The 24,817-nt window shown below is 38.6% G+C and overlaps 1 protein-coding gene across 1 annotated transcript in view; it reads right to left on the bottom strand.

The window, feature by feature from the left end:
* NAF1 (nuclear assembly factor 1 ribonucleoprotein) overlaps positions 1–8,748 on the bottom strand; it is a gene marked incomplete at both ends in the record, with an annotated part of 46,112 nt that extends 37,364 nt beyond the window's left edge. Inside the window, 2 exons of the mRNA XM_079714536.1 lie at positions 5,924–6,092; positions 8,492–8,748. Coding sequence (XP_079570662.1) covers positions 5,924–6,092; positions 8,492–8,748 — 426 coding nt within the window. The remainder of the gene's footprint in view (positions 1–5,923; positions 6,093–8,491) is intronic.
* Between the last annotated feature and the right edge of the window lie 16,069 nt (positions 8,749–24,817).

The raw sequence follows: 24,817 nt of genomic DNA, 5'->3' as shown, positions 1-24,817 counted from the left end.
ACACTGACTTTATATACCACAAAATTAAAAGCACTGCCAAAAAACTGTGAAGCTAATCACTGCCATCAATTATTAGTCCCAACTTTTCAGAAGTGTGAAAAGGTTAAAAAGTGTCCATTTTAGATTGAAAACATTCCCATGGATGATGAGTGAACAAAGAAACATTCCCTGAGCCCCTACAGCGTAACCAACACTGGGGACACAACTCCGCTGCGACAAACTTGGTCCTTTCACTGGGAAGTTTCCTATTCTGCTCACCTGTCCATTTCTATGGAGATCCTATCCACCTTTCAATCTAAGGTCAAGCCACGATGCCTTCCCTGACCACCGCACTGCAAGTCATCTCCCCTTCCACTCAATCCTTCAGCTTCCTGTACTTGGTACAATTCACTGGGCATTCAGTCAGTAACTCTGTTGTTACTCTGCTTTCAGCCAAGTGTGTATGCTCACTCTCTAGCTGGAGTCTTCTCTACAGACATTTGTCTTTATTCTCTAAAACAATCACAACTCACTTATTAAATCTACTAGGGATGGAGAAAGCTAATAAACGGAATGTTTCTGTGTAATAATGATCATATACATGTATATACACAGGGTATATATGGATACACTACTGAATAAATCAGTATTTATTCAGGATTATTTGTGCTTCATACAAGCTTTACTGAAATAACTTTGTGCAATGAAGCACAAAATCTTAATTTTTTAAAAAATCTGAGCACTGTTTTTAAAAAGCACCAAGTATCAATGAAAACCTATCTCCTTTCAAGTATATAAGCCATTTCTTAAATATCAGGTATTTTGAGAATGCTAATAAGTGCCATCGGTATTCTAAGATATGATATAATAATTTCAGATATACTAAAGTCGTAAAAAGCTGAAGTTGAACAAGGACTGCATTTAGGACAAAACTCATAAACCAAGTTGGGCCCTGAAAACACCACATTCGATCAACGATTATTAACTGTAGAACAAGGTGCAATACAATTTCAAGATGGTGGGAAGTCAAAAACGTGAAATAATCCACTGTAACTTCTGACCACTTGAGGTGGCCCACGTATTTCCATATCCTCACGTTAGGACAAGGGTCTGCACTGCCAGAATCAGAAAAAGTGTACTCACCCTAACTACAACTATAAGGGTCAACCTAATTATATTGCATTTGTATGTTACCTATATTATACTGTATATTGTATATATACATACATTGCATTTGTATGTTACCTATATTATACTGTATATTGTATATATACATATATTGCATTTGTATATTGCCTATATACTGTATATTGTAAATTACACACCATATATTGTGTATATATATGGTATATATACAATATAATATAGGCAATCTCTAAATTATGAAGGTAAATTTACCAAGAATTGCCTACAAGCATTAAGTTTTTTTCTTGGTCATTTTATATTACATGTATAAATACACATTATCTATATTGCAGTATTATCCATGTTTTATCCCCAAAAGCACTGTGATCATAATTTTAAAATATTATGTAAAAACTTCAGGTTTTCAATAGGTACTAATTTATAAAATTCATTTCTGATTAAGACTTTGCAATGTCACAATCCCATAAATGTCCTTATGATTCTAAATTTTAATTACATCAGATTTATTTGAAAGAACAGTTAAGAGCATAAATTGATGAGAAAGTTCTTCAAATAGAACCTAACTTTCCAATTCACTGAAACACTGAATAAACCCTATGTGGTTTAATGTAGTTCCAAAACTGTAATATGCATGCTGCTTTACATTTACTGTATAGATTATATATTATTATAAACCTTCTCAGCATTAAAGGGTTTATGTTCTAAAAGAATGATTCCACTTGGTTAACTTTAAGCCATATATTATGTAATTGTGACATTAAGAAAAGAGCCAATTAAGTCTATTCTCCTTTCCAATGCCTCTATGGCTGACCAATCCCTCGTTTTTCCTCTTCCTCTCATCTTTTTTTAAAACAAGTTATAACCACATCTTGTCATCCCAAAGGATTGTTGCAACTGTTTAATTCTAGTGCCACAACTACTGAGCCCGCACTCTAGAGCCCACGAGCCACAACTACTGAAGCCCGCAAGCCTAGAGCCTGTGCTCCGCAACAAGAGAAGCCACCGCAATGAGAAGCCCGCGCACCGCAACGAAGCGCAGCCCCCGCTCGCCACAACTAGAGAAAGCCCGCACACAGCAACGAAGACCCAACACAGCCCAAAATAAATAAATAAAATAAAATTAATTAATTAAAATTTTTTTAAAAAGCAACTGTTTAATTCTAAAAGAACAATCTCGAGGTTACCTCACTGTAGCTCCTACATTCTTACAATGAGAGATCCGCAATAGCTAGTAGGTAGATCACCAGGACCTACCTTTGCAACAATGGAAAAGATTTAAAAAGCTAGACCCAGGAAGGCAACATTCCTGTTTGACAAACAGGCTAAATGGAGGTAAAAATTAAGCTCGGCATGCCTGAACAACAATAGCAAACAGCCTAGAACATGAGATACTTCATAAAGAGGTAGGACATAAAACCGGGCTAAACTGGGCATGTCTATGTTCTAAAGATCTCAATGATCCAGCACAAACTCTGAAACTGGTATTAACTGTTTGGCCCATTTTAATTTATGTATGCCTTTTGGCAAAGACAACACAGAATATTTCTCTCATCTTCTTCAGAATTTCATTAGGAAATTAAATTAATAGACTACACAGAGCAAACAGTTCTGTTGCACAACCCCTGCTGCCTAAGAAGACACACACCAGTAGACCTGAACAAATGGCACATTCAATACCAGCCAGAGCTAGTTGTAACAAAGGAGGGGATGCTTCCCAGGAAGCGCGGACTGTCATCTTCTGAAAAAAGACAAATCTAAGCTAAGTCATAGGACTGTCCCAAAAGTCAGGAAAGAATATGGAACTAATAGCCAGTTCGTGGAGAAGTTTAAAGTAGGAGATACCAAATGTACAGCCAGGAACAAGAAGAGAAATGCATGTGTAAGCTAGAATTAAAAAGATGAATCTAGGGGCTTCCCTGGTGGCGCAGTGGTTGAGAGTCCGCCTGCCGATGCAGGGGACACGGGTTTGTGCCCCGGTCTGGGAGGATCCCACATGCCACAGGGCGGCTGGGCCCGTGGGCCATGGCCGCTGAGCCTGCGCGTCCGGAGCCTGTACTCCGCAAGGGGAGAGGCCACAGCAGTGAGAGGCCCGCGTACCGGAAAAAAATAAAAATTAAAAAAAAGATGAATCTACAGGTAAACAGAAGAAGTTAGTCAGGAAACAAGAATATGACACTCAGAACCATGAGAGTCCCAAGAAGCATACAGAAGAAACAGCACGGCCATCCACAAGAGCTAGCTTGGTTCCCGATGGCTTTCCTATCCAAGTAAGTTTCCAACAAATCCCCCTTCTCTTGATGCAATTTGAGGGTCTCTGTTGCAGCCACAAGAGTCCAATATAAGTCATGGGATTAACTGCTCCCAAGTATTATTATTTCCCTCTTCCCCACCACAAAAGATAAATACTATTACTGACAGAACAGCAATCCCGTCTGAAGTGTTCTAAGCCTCCCTTTCCTGTGACCAAGAACCCATTCCTTGTGGTTTGCATGGGGTTGAAAACACCCACCCAGCTCCCGCCCTCCTCAAAATCCACACGCTCTCACGCTTCCTTTCTGTCACCTGGCTCTCACACTCACCCGTGTGCTTTCTCTCAAGCACACACTTTCCTACACACTCTCCACAAGAACAGCAGTGACTAGGTAACTCATGTCCACGCAATCCTAATACCCATCTCACTAGACTCAATTATTTGTTCAGGCCTGAGTACCGAGCCCCCGGTAAACCAGCACAAGTTCTCTCCATGGCTTTCATACAGGAGTATCAGTGGCCAAGCCGCCAGCCCCACGCAGAAACACCTACTGAGCAACAGAAAAAGAGCAGAGTCCTAAGGATACTGAGTACTTGTAGCCACGCCATCCTTGGTGTTCAGGGTCAAGTCATTCTCTTCCCTTGAACTTCAGAGCTAAAGTCCTGAAGGAGTCCTCAGATACTCTTTCAGACCCTAAGTCAAAAAGATTTAGGGCAGACCAGAGAACTCATTCCTGCACCTAGCTCTGGCACCAGAGTGGCTTAAAAGACTAGGAGCTTCTAGTACATTTATTTCCTAATCGTGAAAATATAAAGTAAACAGCTAGTTAAGAATCCAAACTTTAAAAATAAAGACTATAATTGCCCCTCCCATCCTTCCCAAAGACCCTTCAGAACTGGCACAGAAAGGAACAGAGCAGCACACACTATTCCAAGCTTTAAAAGCTCACATACTTCCCTTCCCAGCAAAAATGCCATTTTCTGATGAGCCAAGCATACACTCACAATTCAACAGCACTTCCAGCAACTGACTGTATTTGTCTCTGCTTCATTTAGTATCTCTCTCTCTCCAGTAGGTACTAGGAGAGCAGAAAGGGGATGGGTCTTGTTTACAGCACTTGGCATATGGCAGGTGTGCTGTAATAGTTTAAAAGTGGGTGAATGTAAGACGCCTGTTCACTCACCCATTCTACAATCACATATTACCGTTGACTGAGAACCCAACATCCGAAAAGCACTCTGCTGGGCACTAAGGGAACCGCGAAGATCAGGTCTGAACTCAGTCCTCAAGAACGTGGTTCCTGGCCTCTATGGACACAGACTCTTTTTGATTTTCTGATGAAAATATGAGCACTCTATCCAGAAAAATACCTAAGTATATTGACTAGTATTTTGCATTAAATTCCAAGGGAAAAATTCCAGGTCTAGTAAGATAAATAAGAAAATTAAACACATACATAAATCAAAGTACTGTGGTCCTTTATTTGTTGATTCTTATACTCTAAGAGAGAACTTAAATAGAAAGGTGATCAAGATACAGGGAAAAGATCAAATTTCCCAATACTTTCAGAAAATAGTCATAAGTTGGGAGAGGCTTTGTGTAAAAAGACCACTGAGAGAGATCAATGTCTATAGTAGGAAAATATAAATCAATGATGAATTTGCATACAAATCCAAGGGTTCTCAATACATGAGGTGTTAAGTGAGACAGGAAATTTCTTATTACAAGTAGAGAAAAAGGAAATAATATCGAGTGAATACAGTCATGAAAAGGTGCCTGAATGACTCTAGACTTTAAAAAATTTTTTCAAATCTTGCTTTACTACTTCATTGATTTAAGTATTATATTACAGTCAGTGATCATTAAGGTTTTTAAAAGCTTTAATAATAACTAAAGTACACGTGGGAGTGGGGAGAATAAACATGTGGCAATATCCTGTGAAATTCTGAGAAGACTTTCCTCTTGGATCATAACGTTTCATTCAACCAGACTACCATCAACCTCCTAGTAACAGCTTAGAAGGAAATAACCACACACGAGTTAAATTTATAGACCAGACCTATCAAATGTCAATACCAATCCACAAGAAACAAGTTTTTTCCAACTGTAATAATGAAAACACTGCAAAAACTTCAAGTAAATATAAATCCTCAAAAGTGCAACCGATCTAATTTCACTATTTCTCTAAATGCAGTCGATTAAAAAAATAATTTCAATTGCTACTTAGCAAAATTTCCTGAGTTGCAGACCAAAAAAAAGAAAAAATCTTTACACTCTTAAGGGAAGATAAAAAATGAAAAGCAGCAAGCCAAACTGGATGCCCAGCACAACTATCAAATGTTAGCGCTGGAAGCAACCTGAGAAATTATTCAGATCAATACTTTCTTTTACTTAAGAAAGCCAAGGCATGGCAAAGGTATGACCAATAAAATCTGAGAAAGGTATTCAAATTTATGGAGCAGATATAGACCAAATGAGATCAATACTGGTATCATAAAATATTTTAGAACATGCAAATGAAGTTCAGTAACAAATCTAAGTACTTACATTTAGAAGTAACTCATCTTTTGTTTTAAGAGGAAAATTCTTATTTTCCTTCTCAACTTGTAAATCATCTTCTCCATCTGACAGCACTGCAGGGAGGGATACACGAGACGAAGACGATGAGGATGATGATGAGGAAGAAGAGGAACTTGAACTATCAGAATCTGTTTCACTGTAGAGAAGAAAAAATTGAAAACAGTACAAAAGTATTATTATGAGGGTACCAAAATACGATTATTCAACTAGGAAACATCTACTTTACTAGATGTTTATGGCTGCTGTTCAAAAGCTTAGCATTTCGAAACCGACTATGGTATTTGGAAGGCAGTCTTTAATCCACTGATCACAAAATCTTTGCTATAACCCAAACCCTCTTATTACAATTGTCTCATGTGTCATGCCACAGTCTGAATATAATTAAGCATGTGACAAATCACTGACAGAAGAGAATTCTGGGAAAGGCACCTCTCTTATTAGTCACCAAGGACCAAATCACAACTAAGCCAAGAGAGTTAGAAGAAACTCTCAGTCTTCAACCTGGAAACTCCTCAAAGTTACTAGCCACGCTGAACACAACTCTCTGAAATCTCCTGTAGCCCTTGACTTCCACAGCAATTCTCAGTGCCAGTAACTCTCCTCTTAAATTGTTTGCTGGTACCCACTTCAGCTCCTTGTATGTACTGTTTCTAAGAGTCCCGTCCTCATGTTCTCTTCTTTCTCTGGTACTCTTTCCATGGATAACCTCATCCACTCCAATAAGCTCAATCATTACCAATATGCAGATAACTCCCAAATCTTCAGCCTTGATATCCCCAGGCTCCACTCCTGATCTCTGGCTGCTTACCAGCAACTGTGGTATGAATGACCTATACATGTCTCACACTCACAAGTTAAAAGAAAAAAGTGCATTCTCCTTACTAAATCTGCTTCTGCTTCGAGCTTCTACTTTTATTTCATTGTTTAGTCCTCAATCCAGTCATCAGAGGCAGAAACCTTGGAATCATTTCAAGCTATTGCATTCTCAATGATAAAACTGTTAAACGTGGCTCCTATTCCGCTAGAAAAACCTGAATACAGAGTGTGTACTAGGTGATATTAAGGAATTAGGGTTCATTTTACTATGATTGATAATGACATGGTGGTCATGTAAAAAGTATTTTATCAGAGATGAATAGTAAAGAATTTACAGGTAAGGTGGCATGCTGTCTGAAATTTGTTTTAACACTACCAGGTTAAAAAAAATGTTAGATAAAACAAAGTTAGCAAAATATTGGAAAGTGTCAAGTTTGGTGATGAGTATATGTGCATTCATTGTATTACTCTCTGTACTTTGTATGAGTTTGAAAAATCCATAATAAAAAGTTCAAGTAAGTTTTATCTGTAATCTGATGCTCGAATTTACATCTCCATACCAGAATTGTCCTCTGAACTCTAAACTCATCATCCTACTGCTTACCTGACATCTCCAATTTGTTGTGAGGGAAACCTCAAATTAACTGTCCGAAGTTAACATTCTTATTGGTCTACAGCCCCCATCCACCCAGCTGATGCCTCTCTGACTCGGCCACTACAACATTTACTAGCGACCCTGATCAGGGAGATGTCAAAATATTCAATCCAAACATGGTCGCATCGTGGACTAACGGAACATCTTACCAGCTGCTTCCACACTAACCCTGCCCATTCTGCTTTCACTCTTGAGCCCAGTTCAATTCCTTCTCCACGGAGCAAAACATCAGAACGTTAACCTGAGCATGTCAATTATCTGCTCAAAAATTCTTCAATAGTTTCTCCACCACTTAGAATTAAAACTTTATCATGGCCAGAGGGTCCGACCGGGTTGGGTTCTCCAATTACTTTCTCAGTGCCTAGCTTGTTCCTTCGTGGTAAATTTCACCAACTCATTGGCTGATGGGTATGTTTACTTTTATTTTTGGTCCGTCTCATCAGAATGCAGGGCAGGGGTAGTATCTATTTTGTTCACCGCGTCGCACAAGACACAGTCAAACACTTGTAGACCATGTGCAGCGTGGTGTAGTAACGTCACGCCGAAGTCCCCTCCCTCCACAAAACTTTCGTATTTAAAAGACACCACGAGGGAGGGGGGAGGCGCCTCATAAAACCTACGGAGAGCCTGCAGTAATAGTAAAATAACAATGTTTCGCTAATTTCATTAATAATTCCTCACCACAAGGCTTCTACGAACAAAACTGCCGGGACCCAACTTGTAAACACATAAAATCCTTCACCTGATGCTCCATTTATCTGGCTCCACAAGCAAGCGCACACACTAAACTGGATGGGGAAAAGTCGGCTCTGCCCCAAACTGTAAGCTATAACCACCAAGGACACGCCACACGACTGGTCACGAAACAACCCTATATCCGCAGATTTCCTATATTCTAGCTGAAAACGATACGGTGTACACAAGACCCCCAGACTTCGGGGACGAGGGACCCTGACGGCGACGCTCAGGCCCCAAGCGCGATCCACAGGGGGCGGCGAGGAACGCGCCCCGGCTCCCCGGGCCCTCCCGCTCCCCGAGGCCGCCCCGGGCCCAGCGCCCCGGACCGCCGGGCGCCCGACCTGTCCGAGTCCGAGTCCGACGTCTCCAGGCTGCTCCCTCCGGGAGGCGGCTCCGGGAGCGACGGCGGGGCGAGCTGAGGCGGCTGCTCCCCCGCAAGGTCAGGGGCCCCCTCGTCCGCCCGCGGCGCTGCGACTGGAGCGGGGTCCGGAGCCGGCACGGCCAGACCTTGGTCAACCCCGACGCCGGCGCCACCGAATTTCAGAGTTTGCAGCTGAGCGGCGGCGGCCTCCACCACCTCCATGGCGCCGCGCTCGGGGCGCCCGCGCGGGGAGACACACCAACTCGGCGGCGGAGGCGACAACGAAGCGCTGGGCCGCTTCCCGCGCTGCTCGGGGAGCTGCACGCGGAACCACACACGGAGCCGCCCGGAGACGCGCCCCCGCCGTGCACGCAGCTTCACTTCCGGCAGCGCGTGACGTAACACGACGCGACGGCGTTCCCTGGGGCGGGGCGGGCCGCAGGCATTTGCAACCTGGACCGCGGGGTCCGAAAGCCGCCGAATTTCCTGCGTCTTGGGAAGTGAGTCTCACTCCGCAAAGAGGGATGGAGAGACTTTCCTGCAGCTGCAGCTGCTGCTGCTGCTTCAGCTGCTGCAGGATCTGGGACAATTCCGCGGAGGCGGAGACGGGAAGGAGGGATGACAGGACAGGGAGATGCCTGATGGGCCGAGACCGTACACATCAGAAACTTGAGCCAGGAATCCTTGAGCAGGCACTTCTAGTAGACTTCCTTAAAGTTAAATGGAGTTCCAGCCGTGGATAGACAGCAAGCACGATGACCATCCATCTCAAAACGGTTACAACTCTTCCATTTTTTTTTTTCCTCCAAAAGCGCTCCCAATTTAAAGAGAGCACTAATCGTGGAAAAAGTGTTGCTGCTGGTTGATGTTATATGTTCAGGGACTAGGGGCTGACTCACTTCTGAATTGTACATTAAGATACAAGTAGCGGCCCTACTACCTCTATGCAGTCTTCTCCTTTCACCTTGCAAGGGCCAGATTAAAGGTTGTTTGTTGCTCACAGCAGCACCCAACAGTGTAGTCAGCTGCTTCAAGAGGTGGTGAGTTTAAAGCCATACTGGAATATTTCAAGCAGAGGCTAAGAGAATATTGAAGAAAGTCTTATACTGAGCTTGAAGGTAGACTAGACGACTTCTAGGGTAGGGATCTCCAACCTTCATTTTTTTTTTTTTTTTTTTTTTTTTGGTATCTGTACCTGTTTTGTGTTCTTTTGAGACTGCCAAACAGGTGCACTGTAAGAAGACACAGAGGTGAGGCTGAGAAAACAGCAAAGTTTATGATACTCACAGGTCCTGGAGACAGGAGGCACGGCATGTCATGTGGAGCCACCTGGGAAAGTCTCCAGGGCTGGGGGAGGGGTATCAGGAGGCAGAAGACAGGAGGGAGGGGAGATGCAAGCCACAGCCTTGGCTGGGGTTTCCATAGAGAAGGCAAGGCAGGGCTGGGTGACCAGTTTAGTGGGCTACTTTGAGTGTTTTTGGGGAGATGGGGTTAGACTGTAGGGGTGGACCCTGAAATGATTGAGACTGAAGAATATTGCCCCCAGGGGGTGGCCAGACAGAGGAGGTCTGGCTCTGGAATGGTGAGTTTGCACCTCCAAGACACACTTCTAGCAGGGAGCTCTCTCCCAGGCCTGGCTAGCCCTGGAGGGGCAGTCACTCCCCAGCCAGAAAAGGTGTTTTTATAAGATGTGAAAGCATCACAATGTATAGAAAATTTTAAATATTTTTGATACAGAAGCTCATCAGAAAATTATTTGGGAGTATGTGCCCCTAAAATATGTATATTCATTTACCTATACATTTTATGTATACCCTACATTAATATTAAGTGCATTCAAATAGAAATTAGAAAATGATGAATTTTAGATGATACTTTAGATGAAATAAGGCACACTGAAAAAATTCAAATTTAAAAGCATGCAAATTTTTAAATTAATCATACAAAAAGTTTTGCTTCTCTTGAATACATGTCAACTTTAATAATAATTTAGTGAAAGCAATGCTACTGAATATGCTTTATTATTTAAAAGTATTGTGTTGTTGCAGGAAGAGGGACCCCTTCCAAGGCCTGAGTGTAGACTCTTGTCTAACACTCGGAAATGAATTGTCCTAGGAGACTCACCGTGCTGACAAAGCAAAAGACTTTATTGGAACGGAGCCCCCTGGGCGGAGAGCAGCCGAGTAAGGGGCCCCAGGAAAACTGCTCTGTTATGTGGCTCTCACAGACTCGGGTTTCATGGCACTGGGGTTAGTTTCCAGGTTGTCTCTGGCCCATCATCTTCCTTGGCCCGTATTTTGTCTGACTCAGGATCCTCCCTGGTGGCGCATGCATCTCTCAGCCAAGACGGATTCCAGCGTGAGGGCTTCTGGGAGGTTGGCAGGACATATCGTGTCCTCCTCCTTTCGGCCCCTCCCGGATTCTCCCGGTTAGTTTTCTGCAGCTGCACCGTGTTCCTTATTGGGACCCCCTATTGTGAGACAGCTCAGGCAAGCGGTTATCATCATGCCTGGCCAAGGTGGGTGGTTTCAGTCAATGGTTCCCTAACAGTGTTGGCATTATGTGATACAACAAATTGATTCTAAATTAAAGTTTTTTAGCATTTTATCTTATTTTATTTTATTTTTTGGCCGCACCATGAAGCATGTTGAATCTTAGTTCCCCAACCAGGGATCGAACCCGCACCCCCTGCAGTGGAAGCACCGAGTCTTAACCACTGGATCGCCAGGGAAGTCTTTTTAACCTTTTAAATGCGGAATTTTTAATAGTTAGAAAAATAGACTGAATACCAAAACAAATCCCTCTGTATTCTTCATCCATTTCAATCCTTATCAGTTCATAGAAAGTTTGGCTTATCTATACACTCCCCCTGACCACTGCCCTGGATTATTTTGAAACAAATTCCCGGTACCATATAATTCATCTGTAAATATTCCAATACATGCCTTTTTAAAGATATGTATTTTTTACATAAACCACAACATTATTAACACAGGAAAAAATTAACAAAAATTCCTTAATATTGTCAAATATGTAGGCACTATTCATACTTCTGCACTATGTTTTTTACAGCCAATTGCGATTATATTGGTACTTGATTTCATTACTGTGATAGCTGAAACAGAAGCATTGCAAAAGCATAATATATAAAAAATGTACATTATACATTTAGAGTAAGTTAAATTATGAATGATATAGTGGATGTGAAAGCATATTTCAAAGAGTCTCCTTGATAATTTTGAACATTTTAACCCAACTTTATAAAATCTAATTAGACTGCCATTGCTTTCATCTTGTAATACCTTGGCCAAAAGAACTCTTTTTAAAAAATTATTGAGATATAATTGACATATGACATTGTGTGAGTGTAAGATGTACAATGTGCTGATTTTGTAAGCAGCTTTTGGCAGGAAAGAATGATCTACAGGAGGCCCCTTTTGTCTTGTCACTAACCTTAAACCAGGCACCCTGATGCTTTACTCATTTTCTGCCCCGAGCACACGTTTCAAATCTTTTGATCACACAATACCTTGCCTAGCCTGTTGGTTCTTTCCATAGATCAAAGAAGTAGAAATGAAGAATAAGTAAGTAACAGATGACCAGATTTCTTCCCTAGCTTTCCCTTCAGTAATCTCGTGAACAAACTGTGTGGACAAGAGAGCATCTAAAGATAAGTCACAAGAAATCGATGAACCTACACACAAGCCTGCACAAGTGGGGAATGATGAGGAATCTGACCCCCTATCTCAATGATTAACTGAGATTACTTCCCTGTTTTCCTTTAAAAACTTTCATGGCTGAGCAGAATCTTTGGAGGTGGTTTTGGGGAGACACTGAGTCCCCCATCTCCCCAGATTGCCAGCATTCTTATTAAAAGCAACTTTACTTTCTACCAATGTTGGTCTCTCTCTCAAGTATTAATTTTTGAGTGATGAGCAGCTGGACCTGATTCGGTAACAATTTGGTACCTTTATACATTGCAATATGATGGGTTAACTAACACCTCCATCATCTTACCAAGTTATCTTTCTTTTTTATGATGAAAACATTTAAGATCTTGTCTCTTAACTGCTTTGAATTATATAATACAGTATTTTTAACTATAAAAAGAGCTCTTACTAAGAAACAGATGTTCAGCTCTGCCGTCTTGCTGCTTTACCAGTATCCTTGCTTATTTCTTGCTTGCTTTACTAGCATCACAATTGCTTTACTAGTATCACTGGTTTCTTAGAATAATCTTTTAAAGCTGCTTGTACATGTTATGAGAGCTACTTTAGTTAAAACCATCTATCATATATCACATATCATAAAACCATATGTAAGCCATAAATCCACTTAAGTCACACTTAAAATTCAATGTGTTACCATATACTTCAAGTAAAGGTCAGGGAGCACTCTGCTATGAAGCCCCCTGTGCTAGGGGACCATCATCCTCCCCTTAGGATACAGATGAACTTATTTGCAAGGCAGAAATAGAGACACAGACGTAGAGAACAAATGTATGGATACCAAGGGGGAAGGGGGGGGTGGGTGAACTGGGAGATTGGGATTGACGTATATACACAACTATGTATAAAATAGATAACTAATGAGACTCTACTGTGTAGCACAGGGAACACTACTCAATGCTCTGTGGTGACCTAAATGGGAAGGAAATCCAAAAAAGAGGGTATATATGTATACGTATGGCTGATTCACTTTGCTGCACAACAAAAACTAACACAACATTGTAAAGCAACTATACGCCAATAAAAATTAATTAATTGAAAAAAATAATACCTCTCTTATTACAGGGAAATCAGTACTAATCTAAAGACAGAATGAGGACAACAGAGTCAATCCATAGGCAATATTTATAAAGCTTATTTTTTTCCAAAATTCTTGCAATTAAAAAATAAATATAAAGAGAAGCTCTAAAGATTTATTTATTCCTACTCAGTGGATTGTCAGACGTCCCCCTTTGGGTGAATATACCCAGTCAGTGTTCTCTGAGCTTTCTAGATCTGTGATTTGCTATTTGTCAGTACTTTTGGAAAGTTCTTAGTCATTATGACTTTAAATATTTCTTCTGCTCCATTTTTTCTTTCTTCTCTGTTTGGTGTGCCAATTGCACATATGTTACACCTTTTGAAATTGTCCCACAGTTCTTTGATATTTTATTCTGTTCTTTTACTCTTTTCTTTGCATTTTGTTGGGAAATTTTCTGTGAACCTATCTCAAGCTCACTGATCTCACGTCCAGTCTACTGATGAGCTTATCAAAGGCATTCTTCACTTCTAAGTGTATTTTATTTCTAGAGTTTCCTTTTGATTCTTTCTTAGATTTTCCATCTCTATATTACCCATCTGTTCTTGCATGTTGTCTACCTTTTCCATTAGAGCATTTAACATATTCAGCATAGTATTTTAAATTCCCTGTCCCATAATTTCAACATCTGTGTCATATCTAAGCCTGGTTCCGATACTTGCGTTGCCTTTTCACACTGGTCTTTCTGGCTTCTTAGCATGCCTTGTAATATTTTTATTAAAAGCCGGACATGACATATCAGGTAATAAGACAGGTAAGCAGTCTTCAGGGTGAGGTTTTATATTAGTCGGGCTAGGAACTCACTTGTGTTTAATGTCTTTGTCAGTGCTGTAAGTACCAGAGGCTTCAAATTTCTCTAAAATCCTCTTTTTTTTTTTTTCTCCCCTGTTGACTTTAGGCTTTCCTAAGTAGTGGTCCTCCTTAGAGAGAGTCTAAGTCTCACAGCTCTTCCAGCCTAATCCACTGTTGCTATATTGGAGCCCCTGATGGTATGTACTAAGATGTGGGGGAGGGTAAGCATTCTATAACCCTAAAATTAAATCTCAGTCTTTAGGTGGATCTGTGTCCTTGGCGGGTTACCTTCCCAAGAACTTCCCCCTGTATGTGAGACAGAAATTCTAGAGGGGACTACAGTGAAATAAGTGCCCTTCCCCCACTTGAGATAAAGCTCTGCTGAGATTTTTTTCTCTAGAGAATAGGTCTTTATTATGGAGAACGAACTCAGTGTTTTTCACAAGAATTACTCTTTCCTTGCCCCTGTCTGAGCCACAGGGGATTTTTCTCAGCTCTTCATCATGAGAACCAGTTTTGGAAAAAATCTCAGGCATTATCTTTTGAAATATTACTACTGTCGAAATGCCCTCTGTCTTCTCTTTCTGGGACTCCAATTTCACATGTGATAGACCCTTTAACCATGTTACATGTTTCTTGTGCTCTTTTATGTATTTTCCATCATTATGTCTCTCATACTTCAGTTTGGATGTTTTCTCTGACCTATATTTTGATTCATTTGTTCTCTTTTGATTCTGTTATACTGGATGATTTTTCTTTTAATGTCAGACATTTTATGAAAAAGTATAGATAACTTGAATCTCTGGATGATATTTTCCCACAGAGAGAATTTAATTTTCTTCTACTAAAGTGCTAGGAATCCCAGGTCATCTTAATCTAGTCAGGGGTTGAAATGATTCTAATTTGAGCCTTATTTCTGATTCACCCTTGTTTCCTAGGGTGGAGCTCTCCAAGGTAGTAGCATAAAACCTGTAATATTTGCTAGGCTTCTTCCTACTTTGTAGTCCCTAAAACCCAGTTTTTTGTTACCAGAACTTCTTGGGTCTATCAAAGTCTCAGTTTGCAGCCCACATAATTACATTTGGAATTGACAATACTGGACTCACCTCTCTGAACTTCAATTCTCTCCAGGATCTTGGTCTCACGAATATTTGCTATTTGGCAGCTTTCCTATGCCTTCAAATAGATTTTATTTTGTTTCATTTTATTTTCGTCCAGAATGTCTTGTTCTTAGGATTAGAATTACTGAAAATACTTTTTTTTTCCAATAGGACCATAAAGAGTCAAAACATTTATTTTTTGCGTCTGTATCTTAGTGATCTAAAAATTTGGTCTCATAACAAAGTATCAAATAACGTCTGGTCCAGAAATAGTATATGTACTTTTTTTTTTTTTTTATGACATATAGCAACTGCAAGCTAGTCTGTGGCATTAAATACAACTCTCTGGGGATTGTGTGGTTAAGCATGCTCTGTAGCTGACAGTTTTCTCTTGAAGATTCTGCAGGTAGTTTGTTCCATTTCACGATTATACAAACTTTGATAATACCTTTGTTGATGGTATATCTTCTAGAGGTCATTCCAGGGGGAAATGAGCAAGCTTTCCGAAGTTGCCTTAAATAGATTTCAAACTCCTAAGAAGGATGTTCCCCACCTTAACTATGCCTTTTATGCTTCCTGGACCATGTAAATGTTCAATAAGTGCTTGATATACACATGAGTGAATGAATGCATGAAAACAGGGGGCATTCTCTAGATTTTCAATGTTCTCCTCAAACTTAGCACAATATTCTACATGTGTTCTTACCAACATCAAGTAGGGCAAAGCAATCACCTCTGAAATTCTGGAAATTTTTAATTGGAGAAAAATAGTAAAAAGAACAATATTAAGAAAACAAGTAATACAAGTAACTCAGGTTAGCAAAGAATTAGATTGCCTGTGGTTCAGGCAATTATTTGCCTTCAGTCCTTAAAATAGTTTCCAAAGGTTTGCATATCTTAAATCAGAGCCAGACTCAGTTTATAGTATTTCCACAATAATTTATTCTTTCTCTGGAATTATGATAAGCTATTGCAGTTATTACCTTCATGTAGTTTACATATTGAAAAATGCAAAGATGCACTAAATATGAGTAAATTGGGAAAAGTAGAAATTTGGGAAGCATTTAATAAATTCTAACTATATTTTCAACATGGTAAAATATTCATTAATTAACATGGTACTATTTCTATTGCAATATGTTTTCTTTTCATTGCATTCTACCTACTCTTCAAAACTTTCTTAAAAGTGATGAAAATAATAATGGATAATTAAAGAAGAATGTGCATTTTGCTAAATGATATTTAGAGTGGCTGATGGTTTCTGTTTATTTACATTTTGGTAGTTTTTATTTTAAAGCAGGTTTCCTTGATTTATTGTATTCAGTAGCAATATGATGAACTGTTGAACTAGACCAGATAAATTGAAGTATTATAAAGAGTCCTCTTTTTATGACAACAGATGGTGGTTCTATCCAAAAAAAAGCAATCTTCCAAATAGATATTACCTGAACATACAGAGTTTAATGTGAAAAGTTACACTTTTGCTTGAAAAGCATCATTCAAAGTACTATATTTGTACAGTTGATGTGAGTTCTTTTGGTGTCCTCTCAGATAGTTTTATACATAGGAAAGAAACTTCAGAAGTTTACCTTGTGTATACTCAATCTGTCAACTTTACAATTTTAAAACCCTGATACTTTCTTAAGCAATTAATTTCACCTCATAATCTTATTATTCATTTGTAAGACTAGTAAATTTTAATAATCATTTTTAAGAGATCTTTGAATACTATTTGGAACTGCTTAGACAAACACCTTCAACATTTCAAGTTGCATTTACAAGTTTAATGTAGTTTATCTCCTCAAGTACATCAGTTGTCTTCAAATAGATCCTGCCTGATTACATAAACAGCTCTTACAAATCTAATAAATTTGATTAAATAATTAAGTGAATTATTTAACTTCACATAGTAAATTGAAGTAACAAAACTTTCATTCTAATAACCAAATTCTTGTTAAAAATTACTAGTGTAGGGCTTCCCTGGTGGTGCAGTGCTTGAGAGTCTGCCTGCCCATGCAGAGGACACGGGTTCATGCCCTGGTCTGGGACGATCCCACATGCTGCGGAGTGGCTAGGCCCGTGAGCCATGGCCGCTGAGCCTGCGCGTCCGGAGCCTGTGCTTCACAATGGGAGAGGCCACAACAGTGAGAGGCCCACGTACCGCAAAAAAAAAAAAAAAAAAAACAGAAAAAGAGGGAAAGGGCTCAAACCAATAAAATTAGAAACAAAAAAGGAGAAGTTACAATGGACACCACAGAAATACAAAGGATTATAAGAGACTACTTCAGGAACTATGTGCCAATAAAATGAACAGCCTAGAAGAAATGGACAAATTAGTAGAAAGGTACAATCTATGAAGAATGAACCAGGAAGAAATAGAAAATATCAATAGACCAATCACAAGTAATGAAATTGAAACTGTGATTTAAAAACTTTCAACAAACAGAAGTCCAGGAACACATGGCTTCACAGGCAAATTCTATCAAACATTTACAGAAGAGCTAACACCTATACTTCTGAAACTATTCCCAAAAAATCTCAGAGAAAGGAACACTTCAAAACTCATTCTATGAGGCCCCCATCATCCTGATACCAAAACCAGACAAAGACACCACACAAAAAAGAAAATTACAGGCCAATACCACTAATGAACATAGATACAAAAATCTTCAAGAAAATACTAGCAAACTGAATCCAACAATACACTAAAAGGATCATAACACCATGATCATCAAGTGGGATTTACCTCAGGGATGCAAGGATTTTTCAATATCCACAAATCAATCAGTGTGATACACCACATAAACAAATTGAAGAATAAAAACCATATGATCATCTCAATAAATGCAGAAAAACTTTTGCTAAACTTCAACATCAATTGATGATAAAAACTCTCTAGAAAGCAGGCATGAAGGGAACATACCTCAACACAGTAAAGGCCATATATGACAAGCCTACAGCTAACATCATACTCAATGGTGAAAAGCTGAAAGCATTTCCTCTAAGCTCAGAAACAAGACAAGGATGTCCACCCTTGCCACTTTAATTCAACATACTTTTGGAAGTCCTAGCCACAGCAATCAGAGAAGAAAAACACTTAAAAGGAATACAAATTGGAAAAGAAGAAGTAAAACTGTCACTATTTGCAGATAACATGATACTATACATAGAAAATTGTAAAGATGCTACCAGAAAACTACTAGAGTTCATCAATGAATTTGGTAAAGTTGAAGGATACAAAATTAATACACAGAAATCTCTTGCATTTCTATACACTAATAATGAAAGATCAGAAACAGAAATTAAAGAGACACTCCCATTTACCATCACATCAAAAAGAATAAAATACCTAGGAATAAACATACCAAAGGAGGCAAAATATCTGTACTCCAAAAACTATAAGATGCTGTTGAAAGAAATCACAGATGACACAAACAGATGGACAAATATAACATTTTCTAAGATTGGAAGAATCAATATTGCCAAAATGACTATACTACCCAAGGCAATCTGAAGATTCAATGCAATCCCTGTCAAATTACTGACAGCCTTTTTCACAGAACTAGAACATAAAATCTTAAAGTTTGTATGGACACACAGAAGGCCCTGAATAGCCAAAGCAATCTTGAGGAAAAAGCAAGAAACAAAGCAAAACAAACAAAAAAATCAGAGCTGGAGGAATCAGACTTCCTGACTTCAGACTATATCACAAAGCTATGGACATCAAAACAGTATAGTACTGGCACAAAAACAAACACAGAGATCAATGGAACAGGATAGAAAGCCCAGAGATTAAACCCACACACCTATGATCAATTAATCTACAACAAAGGAGGCAAGACTACACAATGGAGAAAAGATACTCTCTTCAATAAATGGTGCTGGGAAAACTGAACAGCTACATTTAAAAAAATGAAATTAGAACATTCTTTAATACCATATACAAAAATAAACTCAAAATGGATCAAAGACCAAAATGTCAGACTGGATACTATAAAACTCTTAGAGGAAAATATAGGCAGAACACTCTCTGACATAAATCACAGCACTATCTTTCTCAGTGCTCTCCCAGAGTAAGGGAAATAAAAACAAAATAAACAAATGGGACCCAATCAGACTCAAAAGCTTTTGCACAACAAAGGAAACCATAAACAAAACGAAAAGACAACCCACAGAATGGGAGAAGATGTCTGCAAACAATGTGACTGACATGGGATTAATCTCCAAAATTTGCAAACCTCATGCAGCTCAATTCCAAAAACACAAACAACCCAATGAAAACATAGGCAGAAGACCTAAATTAACATTTCTCCAAAGAAGACATGCAGATGGCCAAAAGGCACATGAAAATGTGCTCAACATTGCTAATTATTAGAGAAATGCACATCAAAACTACAGTGAGATGTCACTTCACACCAGCCAGAATGGCCATCATCAAAATGTCTACAAACAATAAATGCTAGAAAGGGTGTGGAGGAAAGGGAACCCTCCTACACTGTTGGTGGGAATGTAAATTGGTGCAGCCACTATGGAGAACAGTATGGAGGATCCTTAAGAAACTAGAAATAGAGCTACCATAGGATCCAGCAATTCCACTCCTGGGCATATATGCAGAAAAAAACATGGTTCGAAAGGAAACATGCACCCCAATGTTCATTGCAGCACTGTTTACAATAGCCAAGACATGGAATCAACCTAAGTGTCCACTGACAGAGAAATGGATAAAGAAGATGTGGTACAGATATACAATGGAATATTACTCAGCCATTAAGAAGAATGAAATAATGCCATTTGCAGCAACATGGATGGACCTGGAGATTATCATACTAAATGAAGTAAGTCAGACAAAGACAAATATCATATGATATCATTTATATGCAGAATCTAAAAAAATGATACAAAGAAATTACTTACAAAACAGAAACAGACCCACAGACTTAGAGAACCAACTTATGGTTACCAGTGGGGAAAGATCGGGGGAAGGGATAGTAGGGAGTTTGGGATTGACATGTACACACTGCTATATTTAAAATAGATAACCAACAAGGACCTACTGTATAACACAGGGAACTCTGCTCAGTACTCTGTAATAACCTAACTGGGAAAAAAATTGAAAAAGAAGAGATACATGTATATGTATAACTGAATCACTGTGCTGTACACCTGAAACCAACACAGCATTGTTAATTAACTCTACTCCAATATAAAATAAACATTTTAAATAATTACATGGAAGCATTATCAAATTAGTGATGACAAGCCTTCTTAGGTTATATTGAATGGATGAATATTTGTAATATGTGTTGTAAAAATGATATGAAATTCCCCAAAATCTGATATGTCCTGGTAAAATGTTATCAATCATAATTCTAGTTATCATTTTAAACTGTTGTATGTCACAGAAATAACCAGATTTTCCTGTCAATTGCATTATAATCAGATCTATAACCATGTCTTTTGTCATTTACAGACAACTATTGTTTTACTCTGATGCTTTTACAAAAATGCTTCATCTTCAAAAAAGATTCATAGAAAGGACTTTTTGACAAATATGGGCTTTTGATAACTTTCAGATCATACCACTAAACTAAGTAAGAAATTACAGAACGCTGGTAGAAAAATGGGTGGTTTCATAAAACTTCTAATAAAAGATCAAGATCAACAAGAATTAATTACATAGGACTGAATGAACTGATGAATATGATTATAATTTTCAAGACTTTTGTCTGAAATATTACTGCCTTTCAATCATTGTTTTCCAGATATAAGGAAACATCTTCTCTTAAGCTAACTAAGATTTACAGCAATTTGCTGAATTATAACTTTATAAGCAGAATTGAAATATTTATATTTTTGTCCCTGCCTCGTCCCTCCAGAATTTGGAAACTCTTAGTGAGTGTTCTTATTTTCATGGCAATATAATTATTTACATAAGTTCGCTAAGAATATGTTCTCCTTGGAACTGGACACAGTTGGAAACATTGGTTATATTACTAAGGCTTTGACCAGCATATCATATTTTAAGAGAGACAAGTATGGCCTCAGGTATGACCAGACAGCTTTAAGGAACTAAGATTGACTTTATGGAGCCATAAAGCCCCTTGAAAAAATAGCCTGGCACCTTGTTTACAGGGTTCCTAGCAGCCTTACCAGTTGAGTAAGGAAGGTCACTTCCTGGCAGGTGCAGGAAACTCAGGATATTTGGGGGACCTCAGGAAGAGAGGAATTATCCCAAATCTATAGGTATTACAGGTGAGTCTGATGGTAATTCCTTGGCATGGCTTCCTGACCTTGAAATGCTATTCAAAGTTCAATCTGGAGATTCCTTATGAAAAGTTCCAGCAAAGCATATTTAAAAGAATCTGTAAGGTCACTTACTATTCTTGCTGGCCTTACATAAATAATCAATTCAAGTTTAATGAAACTAAGCTTATTTTGCAAAAAAAAAATTAGTCTCAATTTATCTTTGTAGAAATGTGGGTGCTTTTAGAGAAAAAAATATGTTTCAGTAGCACTATAATACACAGTTGTGGATATTAGATTTTAGTTCTGTTAATCATCTTTGAAGTTGTGTTTTTCCACCTGTTAACTGGACTGGATCCTGAATTCTTCTAGTTTCCTCTAATGTTTGACTACAAACTAATGTATCCATTTTTTCCCACTTTTGAAGTAAAATTATTATTTTCCCGAAACCCTGCAAACTGAAGCTGAAGAACTTGATTTCAACTTAAGAGAGATCACCACCATAGTCCATGTTTAGACAATCCTTGTGCCTGTTGCTGTGTGGGTCACTCAGAAGTTTACCTGAACACCTGATGACATCATCAGAGACATTCAAACTACAAAAGGTACTTGGACACTGACATCTAGAGATCTTCTCAACTGGCAGCTCTCAGGACTCAGATACTGAGTTTATAATTTGCTTCAACCATTAACCTTTGTTTTTATCTTGTCTCTAGAGAAATTCTTCTTAAGAAGAATATTTAATAAAGACCTGATTTCTCACAACTTAAAGGCCTAGCTTTCAGAGCCCATCTCCATCACCACTTCCTGAAATGAATTTAACTGGAAAGACCTACTGTCAGGACTAAGAGACTGGTTCAGGGGGATGGAACAATCTACCAACTCAGCTTCTGGACTCTGAGACTTCTTGGAGAAGTTTCAAACATGAGACTTCAGGGCAGCACAATTTGCCACCCCTAAATGTGTATCTTTGACAGAGGATTAATCTAGGCTGTTATTTTCAAGAAACAGGAGACTCAGGAAGTTTTTCTTGTCATCTTCCCCCTTTTCTGTCTAAAAAAGAATTATCACCAGACATATCTGCAGCGAACTTGGCTAGGTAGGTGTGGCGGGGAAGCAGGGCCTAGACATCAGAGTCCACTCTGCGTCCCATTGTGAACTGCATGGCCCAGCAAACATTTGTTTGCCAAACTTTGGCTTTCCCATCTCCAGGTGAATTGCCTTCATCCCCTTTGAAATCCCAAACCACTATCCCCAACATCCTCTTTTATCTTTAGCTGAAGATGGTCCCTAAGGTGAGGATTTCATGTATTTGGGGGAGCTACTCAGTTTTTCTAGGCATCTCCCATGCATACATATTGTTAAACATTGTTTCACTTTCTCCTGTCAATCTGTCTCATGTCGATTTATTTCTTAGACCAGCCAGAAGAACCTAAAAGGTAGAGGAAAATTTCTTTCTCTCGAAAAAAATATATATGTATATCTATCATGTATCTATCTATCTATCTATCTATCTATCATCTATCATCTATCTATCTATTTATCTTGATATAGTTACATCCTGTTACTCAGAAATGACCAGGCTGCTTTTAACACTTAAATTCAATAAGCTCCTCAAAATAAGAGTCTGTGTCTGATTCATCTGCATGATCTCTCCAGCCTGGTGAAGGTGCATATAAATTTCCCCCACTTCTTTTTCACACATAGTAGCATATATACCCACTCTACACTATAATTTGTTTTTGGTTTCTATATAACATCATTTCTTGTAGTGAATTCTATATCAGTATCTAAAGCACTTTCTTATCCCTTTGGCTGGTGGTATAATATTCTATGTATTTTTTTCTACCAATCTCCTCTAGATGCATATTTAGGTTTTTCCCTATTGTTTACCATCATAATATACATGTGGTCGTCAAAAAACATTTTATTATCTTTCCTTTATTTATTAACAGCTAACTGCAGGTGAGTACTTAGAATGATTTTGGTACCATGTGAAGTGTTTGACAGACATTACCTCTTTCAATTCTCATGCTAACTCTCTGAGGGCAGCACTTTTTTTTATTACTTCTTCAGAGATGACAAAAATAAGAGGTTGACTAATTTGTCTAAAGTGAGAAAACGAGTAAGTGGAAAATTCAGCATTTGATTGCTTGTCTGTGTGTCTCCAAGTATCTGATAACAGAAAATAATTATGTGTTTACTTGATATCCTCTATGTATGCAACCTGCTAGGGAGATCACACAGCTGAATCAGACACAGACCCACAACCTGAGGCATTTATTGTCTGTAAGTATTAAAAAACAGCCTGATCATTTCAGAGTAAGAGTAAATCAATTAATAATAGCTGATTTCAGTAAAAGTGTTTGGTCAGTAGCAAAGATATTCTGTGTATATCAAAATTACAGTTTAAAATCATATTCTCAAGCTCACGTTTTATAATTTTAACTAAAGAGTACCACACTTATAAAGAAATAATTACAACATTTAATCAAAACTACAAATCTGCTTTTGATATAATCACAGTAGGGTATAAACTTGAGAGCTAAATTTCAAAGATGAACTTTTTAGAGGTGACCTAGGAAACAGCTCTAAATCATTAATTACTGCTAGAAATAAATTGTCCAATAGATGAGAAGTTTAAACAAATATTAAGAAAATAAATGGCTTGGGAAGAATTCTGAACATGGCTTGTCTGTTTCTAGGACAGAAGTTAAGCTTCATTTGATTATCAGATTTTGGAAATTTCCATGTCATTTTTTTTTTCACTGCCAATTTCCTTCAGGGACAAAGAGTAGAAATATCAAAAATGACATATCACAGACATTCCTTCCAAATGTTGGGGTTTGTGTGGGGATGGAAATTGTTATGAAGAAAACTGCTTTCAAATTTCCAGTCCAGTTTGGAAGGTTAAAAAGGAAAAAAACAGTTGTAGTAAGAGCAAAAATCATAGTTTGTAGAGAAACATTTACATCTGAAATGTGGTTTTAGCAATTAAATTACTCTTCTCACTCTAGTTCTGCAGCTGCCCTTGAATTTACCCTAAGATGTCAATGCTTGGCTGTCATATTTCTTATCTAATTATTCCTTTAATTTGCCTAAATGAAATTTTAAAAATAAGGTAGAATTAAAACATAGGAAAAATTTTAATTTTGGCCTTTGAACCATCAGTTGAAACAACAGATATGACTGTCAAAATGCAGATTCCTTTGCCCCAATCCTGACTTTTAGGACAAAGTATCCTGGAATCTGCATTTTGATTAATTCTTGTGCACTCAAGTTTTCCAGATGTAACTAAACAGGACCCTATGGGGTCTTCCTGGGACAGATCCCTCCTTCCATGTCCTCTG

Source organism: Hyperoodon ampullatus, assembly GCF_949752795.1.
Source record: "Hyperoodon ampullatus genome assembly, chromosome: 1".
In the NCBI taxonomy this organism is placed as follows: Eukaryota; Metazoa; Chordata; class Mammalia; order Artiodactyla; family Ziphiidae; genus Hyperoodon; species Hyperoodon ampullatus.
Note: the sequence above shows the minus strand (reverse complement) of the source record. Positions and strands in the feature narration are given on the sequence as shown.